Here is a 14,012-nt window from a genome sequence, read left to right on the forward strand (position 1 = left end):
GGCCTGTTTGAATAGCCAAGTCGTTAAGTCCTTCTTAAAAGTCATGAGGGTTGTTGCTTGACTGATCTCCCTGGGGGAGGGCATTCCAGACCCAGGGGGGCCACTATTGAGAAGGCCCTCTCCCTCATCCCCACCAGCCTGGCTTGCAATGGAGGTGGGATCAAGAGGAGGGCCTCCCCAGCCAATCTTAAAGCTCAAACAGGTTCATAAGGAGAGATGCGGTCGAGTAAATAGACAGGACCTGAACCATGTAGGGCTTTATAGGTAATAACCTGCACTTTAAATTGGGCCAGGAAGCAAATAGGCAACCAGTGAAGCTGTTTCAGGAGGGGGGGTCGCAGATTATCTGCTTTAAACCACTATTGCTGTTGTGTATCCTTATTGCTGTTGTGTATCCTTATTAACCCCTATTTCTGCTTATTAACCCTGCCCTTTCCTAAAAGACAGTTACATGTGCCATCTTGTGGCCGGTTAGGCTAATTAACCCCTAATTGCCTGGAGGGCTAACAGGCTATCTATAATTCTATCTTCTGTCACTACCCCCCCTCCCCCTCCCTCCCCATGGAGAACCCAAAAAATAAAAAACCAAGGTTAAGTAAAGAAAGTGGTAGTAGCAGTAGCCAACCCTTTCAAAAGACATGGACCGAGATGTATGGCACTATAGAAAAAAATGGCAGATCATTTTGTGTTCTATATACTGGAACGATAGTAAGCAGAACATGGAATATAAATAGACATTTTGAGACTAATCATTCCCAGCTCTTGAAAAAAAAGTGAGGCTGAAAGGAAGGAATACATTTCCAGGCAGCTACACCTTTATAAGAGCCAATCTAATTCCATTCTTAAATTTGTAAAAGGCTCTACAAATTTAACATCTGCAACTTTGAGCATGGCTCACTCCATAGCTCAGCATAGAAAAGCACTCAGTGAGGGAGAATGTATTAAAGAAACTCTCCTAAGATGTGCACCAGTTCTATTTCACGATATGCAGAATAAAGATGCAATTATTAAGAGAATATCTGAGTTAAAACTCAGTAGAAATATCATAAAGGACCGAATGAGACTGAACACAAACATACAACATCAATTAAAGAGAGACATAAGTAATTATAAATATTTTTCGATCTCTCTTGATGAAACTACTGATGACACATCACATGCTCAGTTGGCCATTATTGGTCGATATTCTGATGGTCTCACAATGAGAGAAGAGTTGATAAAGTTAGTATCAGTGCCAACAAGTACATCAGGAAACGAAATACGTGGGTTATCCAGAAAGTAGATTACGTTTTGGAATTAAAAATGAACAAAGTAGAAGAGAAAACATTTACCATATGCAGTCGAAAGCCACACCCAAATACCACAACTCATATAGTTGCCATTCAAATCTAGGCACTTACCATAGTGATGAATGAACTGAGGAGGAGTGCCACTACGAACAAGAAATTTGGAGTGCCTGGAACCGATTACAGTGCTCCCTCACTAATTTGCGGTTTGGGTTCTGTGGATTCGCTGTTTCGTGGATTTTCCCATCCGGCCCGCCCTCCCCTCACAGGCACAAAAGGACTCAGTTTGAGGCACGTGACCCAGCCCGCGCTTCCTCCTCAGCCGCCTGCAGGTAGGGCCAGTAGGCCCTGCTTGTGCCAGCCTCAGGAAGAACAAGAAATACAGTACAGTACATTAAAAGAGGAAAAGAGGGAGGGAGAGTAGGGGGCTATATTTATTGAAATAAATGGAGTGCCACTACTTCGCAGTTTTTCACATTTCACGGGCAGGCCTGGAACCTAAACCCCACGAAAAGTGAGGGCACACTGTACCAGACACTTTTAGCACACTGAAAAATATAGCAATGGCTTTACTCACAATTTTTCCTTCTACATATTTTTGTGAGACCTTATTCTCAGCGTTAAATAATATCAAAATCAACACAAGAAACAGATTGACAGATGACGTTAGTAGCGCTTGCTTGGGCTTGAAGTGTACAAAATACCAGCCTTCAATTGAAGATTTAGCCAATGAAATTCAACAAGTCATTAATAGGCAGGTTAGTTAAAGAATTCTACCTCCCCTCACTTATCTTAGTTCACAGCACCCCACACAAGTTAAATCATATCAAGACCAACAAAAGAAACCGACTGATGGATGAACAAAGAAGTCACTAAGCAGGTAAGTTAAATAGTTTTTGGTTTATTAAATACAGTTATCTTCTTCATATCTTAGGCGATCCCTCGTAGTTCGAGGATGATGGTCCTCCATTTCTTGGAAGATGCCTGTGCATGATTTTTTTTTTTTAATGTGTGGAGGTCGGTGGACAGCCGGCCAACACACAGTCTTCACAGATTGAGGTCCCAGCAGTGGTGTGATTGACACAACGAGAGTGGCTTCTCAGTCTGTTGCAGCCTTCTTCCGCCTTCACAGCCGTTGTAACATGTACCATGTTATCCTCTACCTGCTCCGCCGTTGAGGTCTTTGGGTCTTCGGATTGTTCTTGGTCTGGATCCTCCCCTGTGGCCACTCCTGGGAGTGTGAGACTCCGGTGGTTGTGCCCACAGGTTCATCGGAACACGCAAGCCCCCTCACCATGTCAAGGTGACAATCCATTGAGGGGTTATATATTATAATTATATTATACATTTTTGTTATTTAAACTATACCTATTGCGAAATTATGGGTTTTTTTCTTGAAGTGACACACCACCCAAGTCATGCTAGGTTTTTTGGCAAATTTTGACACACCAAGCGCAAAAGGTTGCCTATCACTGATATAGGGTAATGTAGATCCAGCCAGAGTCGATTAAAGATCTTCCTTATTGTGTTGTCAAAGGCTTTCATGGCTGGAATAATTGATCTGCTGTGATATTTCCTGGCTGTATGGCCATGTTCCAGAAGCATTCTCTTTATGGCTGGTATCCTCAGAGGTTGTGAGATCTGTTGGAAACTAGGCAAGTGGGGTTTATATATCTGTGGAATGTTCAGGATGGGAGAAAGAACTCTTCTCTGAGGCAAGTGTGAATGCTGCAAATGGCCAGCTTGATTAGCATTCTGGAACATGGCCACACAGCCCAGAAAATTCACAGCAACCCAATGATTCCGGCAAATGGCCAGTCTGATTATCATTTAAAAGCCTTGCAGATTCAAAGCCTAGCTGCTTCTGGCCTGAGGGAATCCTTTGTTGGGTGGTGTCAGTTGGCCCTGATTGTTTCTTGTCTGGAATTCCACTCTTTTCAAAGTGTTGTTGCTTATTTGCTGTTTTGGTTTTAGAGGTTTTTTAAATACTGGTAGCCAGATTTTGTTCATTTTCATGGTTTCCTCCTTTCTGTTGAAGTTGTCCACATGCTCGTGGATTTCAATGGCTTATCTGTGTAGTCTTTGGAGTGGTCCAGCATTTCTGTATTCTCAAATAATATGCTGTGCCCAGGCTGGCTCATCAAGTGCTCTGCAAGGCCATTAATTATGATGATGATGATGATGATTATTATTATTATTATTATTAATTTATTTTATTTTTATACCCTGCCCCATCTCCCCGAGGGGACTCGGGGCGGCTTACATGGGGCCAAGCCCAGGCAACAAGCAATATAAAAGCAATAAAAACAAATCAGACAAATAAAATCACAAATACCAATAAACAATAAGCGCACTTTGATAAAAACCTGGGTTGGCTCCTAAAAAGGGTAGTGGGCCAGAAAAGTGCAAATAATTCTGTACAGTACAGATTAAGAAAGAGGTAGGTACCAGGGACTATTATCCCATTAAGGTGCTGGAGGAGGCATACACCTAAAGACTATATACGGCAAGGAGTAAAAATGCTATAAAAATAGAATGGACAAATGCTAATCAAGATGGTCGTTTGCAACATTCACACCTGCCTCAGACAAGAGTTCTTTCTCCCATCCTGGACTTTCCACAGATATATAAACCCTAACTGCCTAGCTTCCAACAGACCTCACAACCTCTGAGGATGCCTGCCATAGATGTGGGCGAAACGTCAGGAGAAAATGCATCTAGAACATGGCCACACAGCCCGGAAAAGTCAAAGCAACCCATCTTCCTTATTTTTATGCTGCCTTCTTAGCCTATACACAAATGTAGGCGTAGAGAAGCCGGAAGTGTTGTTTGTAGCCAAAGCAACACTCAAACCCATCTCCTATATACGTAGGAGCAGCAAAGGGTTAGAAACGCACCTCGACACCGGAAGTGAGGTCATAATGGGCCACCGGATTTCGAGCGCGCAGGGTGATGACTCGCTCCGGCGGTTGAGCTCTGGAGTGACGCTGTTGAGGCCGGGGCCATGGCCGACGGCGGCGGCGGCGGAGGAGGAAGAGGAAGCGAAGAAATGGGGGAAGCGGGCGACGGCGAGGCCTGGGTGGAGCGGCTCCGCGCGGAGTGCGAACCCGAGCACCACTGGAAGTACCGCCGGGAGTTCCTCCTGCGCAACGGCGGAGAGGAAAGCCGGGAGGAAGAGGGCGCGGAGCTGCGGCGCCTGATTTCCTTCTCCATGGTGTGGGCCAACCACGTCTTCCTCGGGTGCCGGTGAGCCTGGGCCCTCGCTATCCGCTCTTCCTTTTTATACACTTACTAGCAGGCATGGGCAAACTTGGGCCCTCCCCCCAGGTGTTTTGGACTCCAACTCCCACCATTCCTAACAGCCTCAGGCCCCTTCCTTTTCCCCCTCAGCCGCTTAAGCGGCTGAGGGGGAAAAGGAAAGGGCCTGAGGCTGTTAGGAATGGTGGGAGTTGGAGTCCAAAACACCTGGAGGGGAGGGCCCAAGTTTGCCCATGCCTTCCTTATACCCTCTCTTCTTTCCATTCTTTCTTCCTGTCTCTTCTTTTTCTTTCTCTTCTTTTCCTCTTCCTTTCTTTCCTTCCTCCTTTCCCCTCGTACACATGTCATCTCGCACCAGCCATTCTGCATCCCTCACTTTATTTCCCAGGCCCTGTCTACACTGCCATGTAATCCAGTTTCTGAATCTACATCACACTATGTGACACTATTTTTGTTTTGTCCCTGGGTTATAAATGTCACTTCCTAATTGGTTCTTTTAAAAAAAATTGTGGAATACACACACAGAGAGATATACAGTCTTGATATTCCACAGTCAAAATACAAGTATTTTTCCCCAATCCTGCCACCTCCCCATTCTCACCCATGAACTTATCCTTACGTAATATGAAGGTAATTCCCTAATTGGTTCTATCATAAAAACATGGGGAAAGTTTATTAAACTGCAACAAAACCTTTTGTGTGTGTATGTGTGACATCCTGCAGCACATTTGGCTCTAACTTTTCAATTAATATCTCATCAAGTCTCAACCAATTCGACATAGTTTGTGGCAGGCACAGAGAACAAATTTTTTGGAGTATAACAGCTACTGTGTCCAATTCTAGGCACTGCAATTTAAGGGAGATGTTGACAGGCTGGAATGTGTCCAGAGGACGGCGACTAAAATGATCAGGTTCTGGAGAATAAGCCTATGAGGAGCGGCTTAAAGAGCTGGGCATGTTTAGTCTACAGAAGAGAAGGCAGAGAGGAGACTGTGAGGGCCATGTATAAATATGTGAGGGGAAGTCATGGAGAAGAGGGAGCAGGCTTGTTTTCTGCTGCCCTGGAGACGTGGAACAATGGCTTCAAACTACAATAAAAGAGATTCCACTTGAACATTAGAAGAATTTCCTAACTGTAAGAGCTGTTCAGCTGTGGAAGTCCCTGCCACAGAGTGTGGTGGAGGCTCCTTCTTTGGAAGTTTTTAAGCAGAGGCTAGATGGCCATGTGTCGGGGGGTACTTTGAATGTAATTTTCCTGCTTCTTGACAGGGGGTTGGACTGGATGGCCCATGAGGTCTCTTCCAATTCTAGGATTCTATGATTCTAAGTTCCGCACAATTAAGCAGGAAATAACGCTTTCAAACCAGGAACAGATTTTTTTCCAAATGCTTTTACAGAGTGTTATTTGCTTTGAACTAGATTATCTGCTAATCTAGACACAGCTAATTCAGTTCAAAGCAGAGAATCTGGATTCAGAAACTGGATTATATGGCAGTGTAGCTCCGGCCTGACTCACATGACAAAGAGCTATTTCATCAAGCAACTGGCAATCAGTTTTGTTCCTTTTCATTGCCTTAGCTCTATATGCCAAGTACTAGTTTAGAGATCGGCCTATATTGATAATACAGTTGTGGTTTTCTGTATTCCTATCATTCTCACAACTATAATGGTGCACATAGGGTCTGTTCTTTGATATTATAACCTATTCAGTTTGCATGTCAAAGCCTGGTTGGCTAATGCAGAAAAAAATTGATTTGACAATTTTCAGCTCAGAAAATAGGTTATAATCATTGAACCCTATGATAAATTAGATCTGTTACTGTAGCCTTTTTTTCTTTTTGCTTATTCAAGCTCGTCCAAATTGTGTATATTTTTACATTATTATTTTTCATTGATTTATCTTGTATTTTATGATGTAGTCTAATGGTGAACATTATGATGAGATGCCAAATAGAATAAATGTTTGTACATTATATTAGCCTATATCAAGCACACTTCATAAGACTCTTAGAGGATTATTCTAAAATCACCATATTCAAACACCCCATTTTCTTTTTTACAAGACAAATACTCATAGCTAGAAAATACTTAAGATTTATAGGTCCCAGCACACTGACTTTAGGCATATGAACAAAATACCTGGAAATGTTCAGAAAACTTTTCAAATGTTCAAAACTATTAAAGTTTATTTTTTTTTAAATAAACCTGGAGGGTTGGAAAATTATGTGTAAAGCAACAACATGATTTGTCTCTTGGTAAGGATTTTGGTGACTAGTAATTATGGAATAAAGTCTTTGTCTAAGCGCTAATTGTTGTTGCTTTCTCCTATTCAGGTATCCTCCAGAAGTGATGGAAAAAGTGATGGACATGGCTGCGGGCATCACAGTGACCAATGCACCAACCCACACTCTGAGAGATGACCTGGTTTCCAAGGTGAAACGACGCATATCCAGTAGCAATGGTTAGCAGATCATAGCTGTGAAAAATATGTATAGGAGTATAGTAAAAATTTATGTTAATTTCTGTTTTTCTTGGACAAATCTTTGAAATCTTGAGGTGTTAGCAAGGTAAATTTGCTTGATAAAGACATATTAACTAGCATGATACCTTTATAAATTGTGAATAAAATCTACATACAATAACATGTCTAACAAAAACAAATTCCAAACTACATCCTCTTTTTATGTTCCTGCACACAAATCTTGATTAACAACTGTAATAGAAGGCAAACTACACCAAAAAATTCGAGTTCCCACTATTTTTCCTGCAATTAAAATTAATCCTTAAAAACCTCTTTGTCTTGGTTATAGATTACACTTTTTTAGCTATGTTGTAACCCGCCAAGAAGAGGGGCGGTTAAGAAATGATGATGATGATAATAATAATAATAATAATACACTTTATTTATATTCCGCCCTTCTCCCCTAGGGGACTCGGAGCAGATTACAACATTTACATACATAAGGCAAACATTCAATGCCTTTACAATCACATGGGACACACAAACACAAACAAATATTAAATAAATATTGAGCATTAAAACATTTAAAACCAATTACAATTGTTGTAGAGACTCATCAATTAAATAATATATTTCACTCAGCTCAGTCATCAGTGATAAACATGAGCCAGAGCGAAAATTAAGAGAAGCCTCACAAAAAAAATCTAATTATTATTTGATATGCCTAGCTCAGGTTAGTTAATAAATTCACAAATCATCAATTCATCCTAATTTTTCATCGGAAATTCACACCTTCGTTCTTCATGTTGTGCAGTCTGCTTTGTTACCAGTTTTGTAGCAACTACAAGTCAAAAAAATCATTTGCTCCTAACGGTGATGTCTTATCTTAGAAGCACATCTGTAAAATGATTGAAAACGCATCTTTTGTTACATGACATTTTAGATTTTTAATATAAGTAAGACTTTATAACTCCGGATCTAGTTTGTTCTTTTTTTTATTGAGAGATGGACTATTAAATTTACTTAGAATTATAGACATTTTGGTTTGTATTTTCTAGAAGGATCAGAGGAACTTTGCAAAAAGCGAGCCATGGGCACAGACAAACCCTCTGAAGTTGGAGGCAATGACATAAAAACTACAAAGGTAGACGTTCCCATGGAAGTAGATGCTGTGAAGAGCCCAGGAAAGGAGACATCGAAAACTCCAGAGAAGCCGTTGCCTTTGGTTGTGGCCCAGAAGGCATCATCATCATCAGCTGCATCCACAACTCAGACAGCAGTGCCAGCCACATCTACATCCGTGTCCCAGAAAACAGCACCCACTGTGTCTACGGTTGTGGCCCAAACGACAGCAGCCACTACTTCTGCAGCTGTGGCTCAAAAGCCATTGCCCACTGCATCTACAGCTGTGACCCAAAACACAACACCCACCACATCAACGACTGGAAGATCAGAGGCCAAAGTTTCTAATATTGAGTCTCTAGCATCTACAAAGCATAAATCAACTCTGGCTTCTTCTTTGCCTGGCTCTGAATCCAAGATGAATTATTCTTTGACTAAACCTCCAGAGTCCAAATCTGTAAATGCCCTGTCATCTGAAAAGAAATTAAGCTCGGAAAGTACTGCGGCTTTAAAAAGCAGTTTGCATACAAGCGCAGTCCCTGTCAAGATCCCATGCAGGTTATTAACAAGCGAAGATGCAAAAGAGAGGCAGCCATTTTTCAATAGACTCTACAAAGCTGTTGCTTGGAAGTTGGTTTCTGTTGGAGGGTTTAGCCCCACTGTCAATCATGCAGAACTGTTGGACTCCTCCATTCAGTCTGTCAAGGCAACCTTAGATGTTGAATTTGTTCCACTGAAAGAGCTGGCCGATTTACCTCAAAATAAAAGCTCTCAGGAAAACGTGGTCTGTGAACTGAGATGCAAATCTGTATACTTGGGTACTGGCTGTGGAAAAAGTAAGGAAAATGCCAAAGCAGTTGCTTCAAGGGAGGCATTGAAACTGTTTCTCAAGAAGAAGGTTGTTGTGAAATTATGTAAAAGGAAGTACAAAGGAAGGGAAATGGAAGATTTGGTGCTTCTTGATGAAGAATCAAAACCACTAAATTTACCTCCTGCTTTACGAAATCCTCAAGAACTTTTGCAAAACAGTGAAGTAGTCACTGAATATACTAGCAAATAATGTTTTATCACAGATAAATTAATTTTGTATACTAGATTAGATTCCCAGATATTTTGTATTTCTCAGTTCTGCAGAACAAATACCATTATTCTTTTCACCCAGTAGCAGATGTAAATAATCCTTTAAAGATGTAAAGTGTGAAGAAGTATGCCTTAAGATATATAGCACATTAATGTGCTGTTTTATTTGATAAACAGTCTACCTAAGTCTTCTATTTTTTAACAGAATAATTATGGTACAGTTTGCTGTTCAGTGTGGTCTAATTTTGTAACTCCTATAATTTGGTAGTAGTACTGTTCATTTCTTTTAGCAGCAAATGAATATGTCAGCAAGAAGTATTGTAGGTGAATAGTAGAAAGTTGTCTAAAAGTTCTGTCAGACATTTAATCATTTGTTTTGTATGTTGCTCATAATGTTCATGAGGCTCTTAAAACTGTTTGAATTGCTTTAATGATGTAGTAATTTAAATCTTAATCGCAAATGTTCTGCTGGTCGTATTTTAATATACATGCGGTAGAAACATTACCAGATATCACTAAAACCTTCTCGAAGCAGATTTAACTTCTATTTTGTGAGACTCCATTTTCAAGTTTTTGAATAAATACAGCTTCTAAATATATTTTATGTCTGAAATAATTTGGGAGGGGATTTTAAATTTTCATTTAGCACTTTTAACTAAAGCCCATTTTATAACTTTGATACCAGTTTTTAAAAAGTTTTTGATCCTGTGGTATTAATTAGCAATTTCTGCAACCCATGTGATCTTCTACTTTTATTAAAATGTCTGCATTATATTCTTGCTTTGTAGTTGGTATATATTTATGAATGTGATAACTGGGTTCTAGAGAGAGAAAAAACTGTTGCACTAATATGAAATACCCCATCCAAAACATTGTAGTGATGTCTTGTTCACATACAGTTCTACTTGTACAAGAATTAGCACCCTGTAAGAAATGTTCTGTGTGAATAATGAGGAAGCCACATTGCATTAATAGATCATTTGCTGGTGCACGGGAGCTTATTTGTATCTGTGGCTTTGCCCTAAGTAAGATTGACCTTTCAACAGTAATCAGCAGTAGGGAAACTTAGAAGCTAAAGGTATTTCACAAGTTTTTGCATAGGGCTGTCTAACATTGCTTTACATTCCTTCATGTAAATAGTTGAAGCTATTGATTGGAAGGCATAAAGTTTTAAAACTGTGGGTTGATACAGACTTAGGCCCTTTCTACACTGCCCTATATCTCAGGATCTGATCCCAGATTATCTGGCAGTGTAAACCCATATAACCCAGTTCAAATCAGATAATCTGGGATCAGATCTTGAGATATAGGGCAGTGTAGATCCAGCTTTAGCCATAGTTAAACTAGCCCCACTGGAGTCAATAGGACTTAAATTAGAATATTGTATATATTCCAGTGGGTCTACTTTAAATATAATCTAACTGGATCTTGGCTTTTCATGGAGTTGTGTTGATGCAGTTTTTGGCATGTCAAATGGTTTTTAGCTGTTAAAGAATCAACTAGTCTTCCATCACAAGTTGCTTTACCGATGCAACACAATTTTGAGTGCATTTATATATGCAATAAATATTCTAAAGCATGACATATTGCAGATTCAAAAATAAATACCAAAACTGTATGTTTAAGGTTGTGATGCCGTTTCATCATTCGGTTTGGTCTCTGAAACAAAAGAGCAATATCACACACAAGTATTTTCTGTAGCTGCTAAACTAAGTCATTTTGCATGATCTGCTGCAAATGAAGTGGTATGGATCCCAGATAAAATAGCTTTAAGTTAATCAGAAGAAAGGTTCTCCCCACCTTTTCCTTGGTAATCCAAAAAACTCTGGAAGTCTTTCCAGAAGCTGGCAACTCCTGAAATAATTGAGGTGGGTTACAGTTGGAAGAAGGGACCGAAATTTACTTAAAATGAGGATTTCGTTCTGATTTATGTTTCCCTCTTCCTTTACCTGCAGCAGCTCAGTTTTTTTTCATCCCACCTTATTCTGCAGGTTCTCTGACATGGTATTGGGAGGTGGAACCAAGATGATTCCATTGGGTGATAGAGACAGGAAACATACCTGAACAACAGAAATATAATTTGGGGTGCATTTATTGGATGAATTCCAGTACTGAGATTATGAACATCTTGCATTTGAACTCTGTAGGGATGGTACAATGTACCAAAATGGTTTGTTAATGAAAAGTGGCATCTCGAGTAAGATAATTAAATAAATTTGTTTTCAATTGTTTGGTTTCTATACAAACTTATGTTTGAGTTACATTTCTTTTAGAACAGCTAGAAAGATGAATGTTTAAAATATGCGCCCACGTGTATGTTGGAATGATAAACTACCACTTGAGCAAATGCTATTTTCCCATCTGTTTTGGTAAATCCACTCATGCTTCCTAATTTGTTTCTGTAAACATCTGGGGAGCCACATAATTCCTGCCATTGGTATAGGAGTTACAACAACTGAATTAAAAATTTCTACTTAGAGAAATGAGTAGGTTAGGGTAGACTTTTAGACAGATGATCCGTTCCTCAGCTTTCACGCAGATCACAAAATCTTCTCTAATCACCTCCATTTGTATCTGTTTCGAGCACAAGTTGACCAGTGTACCATTGTATGACCATGGTCTCTCACATTATAGCCATACGAAATGAATCAGACCATCGGGTGGGAGGACGACCAAGAGGTCTCGTCCATCTCCACAGGTACCATGTTGCCATGCCATTGCTCCAGTGCCCATCTGTTCTGTGCATCATGTGGCCTGCAAAGCAATATTTGAGTTGGGCAACGTGGCATAGAGGATCTTTCATTTTGATATTTTTTGAACATTCTCATTGTGCAGCACGCGTTTTCTCTGCGTTTGGGGAGACATCCCAACTAGCCGTCTTTCGGGGGAGGCATGCACAACCTGTAGTTGTTCCGAGAGAGCCTTCATCATTGTCTATGTCTCTGCACCATAGCATAGGACAGATAGCACGGTTGAGTCGAACAATTGAGCTCATAGAGATGTCCTTCCATTTGAGTCTGCCACGGCTTTAATATAATTGTATGTGACCCATCCTGCTTTCCTGCGTCTGTCCAATTCAGGCTTCGGTTCATTCCTTGGTGTTAATGTTGAGTGAGTGGGCTCATTAACAAAAGACCCCATAAACATTAACTTTTCCTTAGGAGGCTTTTCTTTATAGCCAAATAATATGGTTGCACTATTTATAAAAACAAGGTTTACATAACACAAAAGTTCTTTATACTTCCATCTTTGTTTTCACGTTGGGATTCTTTCTCATGCAGATAAACAGCTTCTAGCTTCGCTCTCACAATGAACTTACACAGGAACTTCACACAGTAGCTTTACACACAGCAGCCTTTACTCTGGATCTTCACACATGAGCCTCAACCTGGGGCTTCTCTCACCGAAGCTTCTCACACCAGACCTACCTCACACTGAAGTCATAGTGGGCCTTTCTCATACTGAGGCCTACTTCACACTGAGGCATTCTCACACCGAGGCTGACAAACACACCTCAGGACGACACAAGGTTTGGCCCACTAACTCTTAACAGGCTTCGGCCTACTCACCTCAGGGCAACGCTAGCTTATTTAACTCAGTGCTTGACTCACATTTTTGTAATTAAAAATATCTAGTTAATTTTAAATATTTCTGACAGTTAACAGCCTTACAAGGTAGATGTATTCTACATTTTCGAGGTCGACACCATCTATTGTCACTGCGGCACATTTGCAAAATTGTTAAGAGTATCTTAATCTTTCGTGTGTTCATCTTTAACCCAATTGATCGACTTCTGCTACAAAGCTCGCCAAGCAGGCTAGACGCTTCTGAGACTGTATGCATGATTAAAACTACGTCGTCGGCGAAGCACACGTGATTAAGCCTGCACCCATCGACAAGAATACTTTTGTCTGACCAATTACAGCCTCCTATTACACTTTCCAGAGCAGCAGGAAAAGAGTTAGGTGAGATGGGATCACCTTTGCATACACCTTTTTCTACAGGCATAAAAACTTCTCATTTAAAAAGCATTAGCATCCGCTATAGCATTCTTGGATGATGATGATGTACTCTGCTTGTACTCTGCTCCCTCAGACTGTTCCATACACATTTTGGTTCCATGCTGCCGAATGCCTTCTAGTAGTTGACAAAAGTGAGGTTGAGTGGCATCTGGTATTCGCAGGTGGCTTCCAATATTCAATCAACAGCCAGGATGTGATCAATGGAGAATGAGCGATGGAATCCAGCTTGTTCAGCCGTCTGTGCCTCCTCCATAGAACAGTAATCTCTGCCTCAGTAGAATAGGGTAAGAAAATAAAACAATGAGTCTTATCCATGGATTTTGTATCCACTGATTCAGTCATCTACAGCTTGGAATTAAAAAAAATGAAAAGCAAAGCTTGCTTTTGCCTTTTAATATACGAAACACCATTTACTACACCCTCTACTGATATAAAAGTAAGAGTATGTCTCTGTGTATGTTTGTATCACAAAAGCTCCTAACATGGCTTGATGGATCTGGACCAAATTTGGCAATTAACCCATTATTAATCAAATTAAAATAATTGAGGGATTTTCATTTTTTTAAATCCCCTTTATGGGGAGAGCCCCACAAAAACTTTAAAATATGTAGTGCTCAGATGCAATCACAAGAGGGCATGTGTTGTCGAAGGCTTTCATGACCAGAATCACTGAGATGCTGTGAGTTTTCCGGGCTGTATGGCCATGTTTCTGGTCCCAATTCAAGATGCAGGTTTATATCTTCTTATATAAACTATAAGAAGTTTATATGTTGGAAACTAAGA

At 40.4% G+C, this 14,012-nt stretch overlaps 1 protein-coding gene across 2 annotated transcripts; it reads left to right on the plus strand.

Annotated features, from left to right (window-relative positions):
- Window positions 1-4,184: 4,184 nt before the first annotated feature.
- On the plus strand, window positions 4,185-10,825 carry cdkn2aip (CDKN2A interacting protein). Of its 2 annotated transcripts, none has more exons than XM_008111829.2 (3): window positions 4,185-4,532; window positions 6,878-6,977; window positions 8,064-8,288. In XM_008111829.2, exons 1-3 carry the CDS (start codon window positions 4,291-4,293, stop codon window positions 8,136-8,138), a joined length of 417 nt encoding a protein of 138 aa, XP_008110036.2. In that variant the 5' UTR covers window positions 4,185-4,290; the 3' UTR covers window positions 8,139-8,288. The 2 variants fall into 2 exon arrangements, with proteins under 2 accessions (XP_008110036.2, XP_003221661.2); XM_003221613.4 differs by having other exon boundaries at window positions 4,187-4,532; window positions 6,878-7,005; window positions 8,064-10,825.
- The last annotated feature ends 3,187 nt before the right edge of the window (window positions 10,826-14,012 follow it).

This window comes from Anolis carolinensis, chromosome 5 (genome assembly GCF_035594765.1).
Source record: "Anolis carolinensis isolate JA03-04 chromosome 5, rAnoCar3.1.pri, whole genome shotgun sequence".
NCBI classification, from domain to species: domain Eukaryota; kingdom Metazoa; phylum Chordata; class Lepidosauria; order Squamata; family Dactyloidae; genus Anolis; species Anolis carolinensis.

Coding starts and splice junctions, on each gene's coding strand:
- cdkn2aip (XM_003221613.4), top strand. CDS start 4,291: ATGGCCGACGGCGGCGGCGGCGGAGGAGGAAGAGGAAGCGAAGAAATG. Junction 4,533..6,877: donor CACGTCTTCCTCGGGTGCCG/GTGAGCCTGGGC, acceptor TCTCCTATTCAG/GTATCCTCCAGAAGTGATGG. Junction 7,006..8,063: donor ACGCATATCCAGTAGCAATG/GTTAGCAGATCA, acceptor TGTATTTTCTAG/AAGGATCAGAGGAACTTTGC.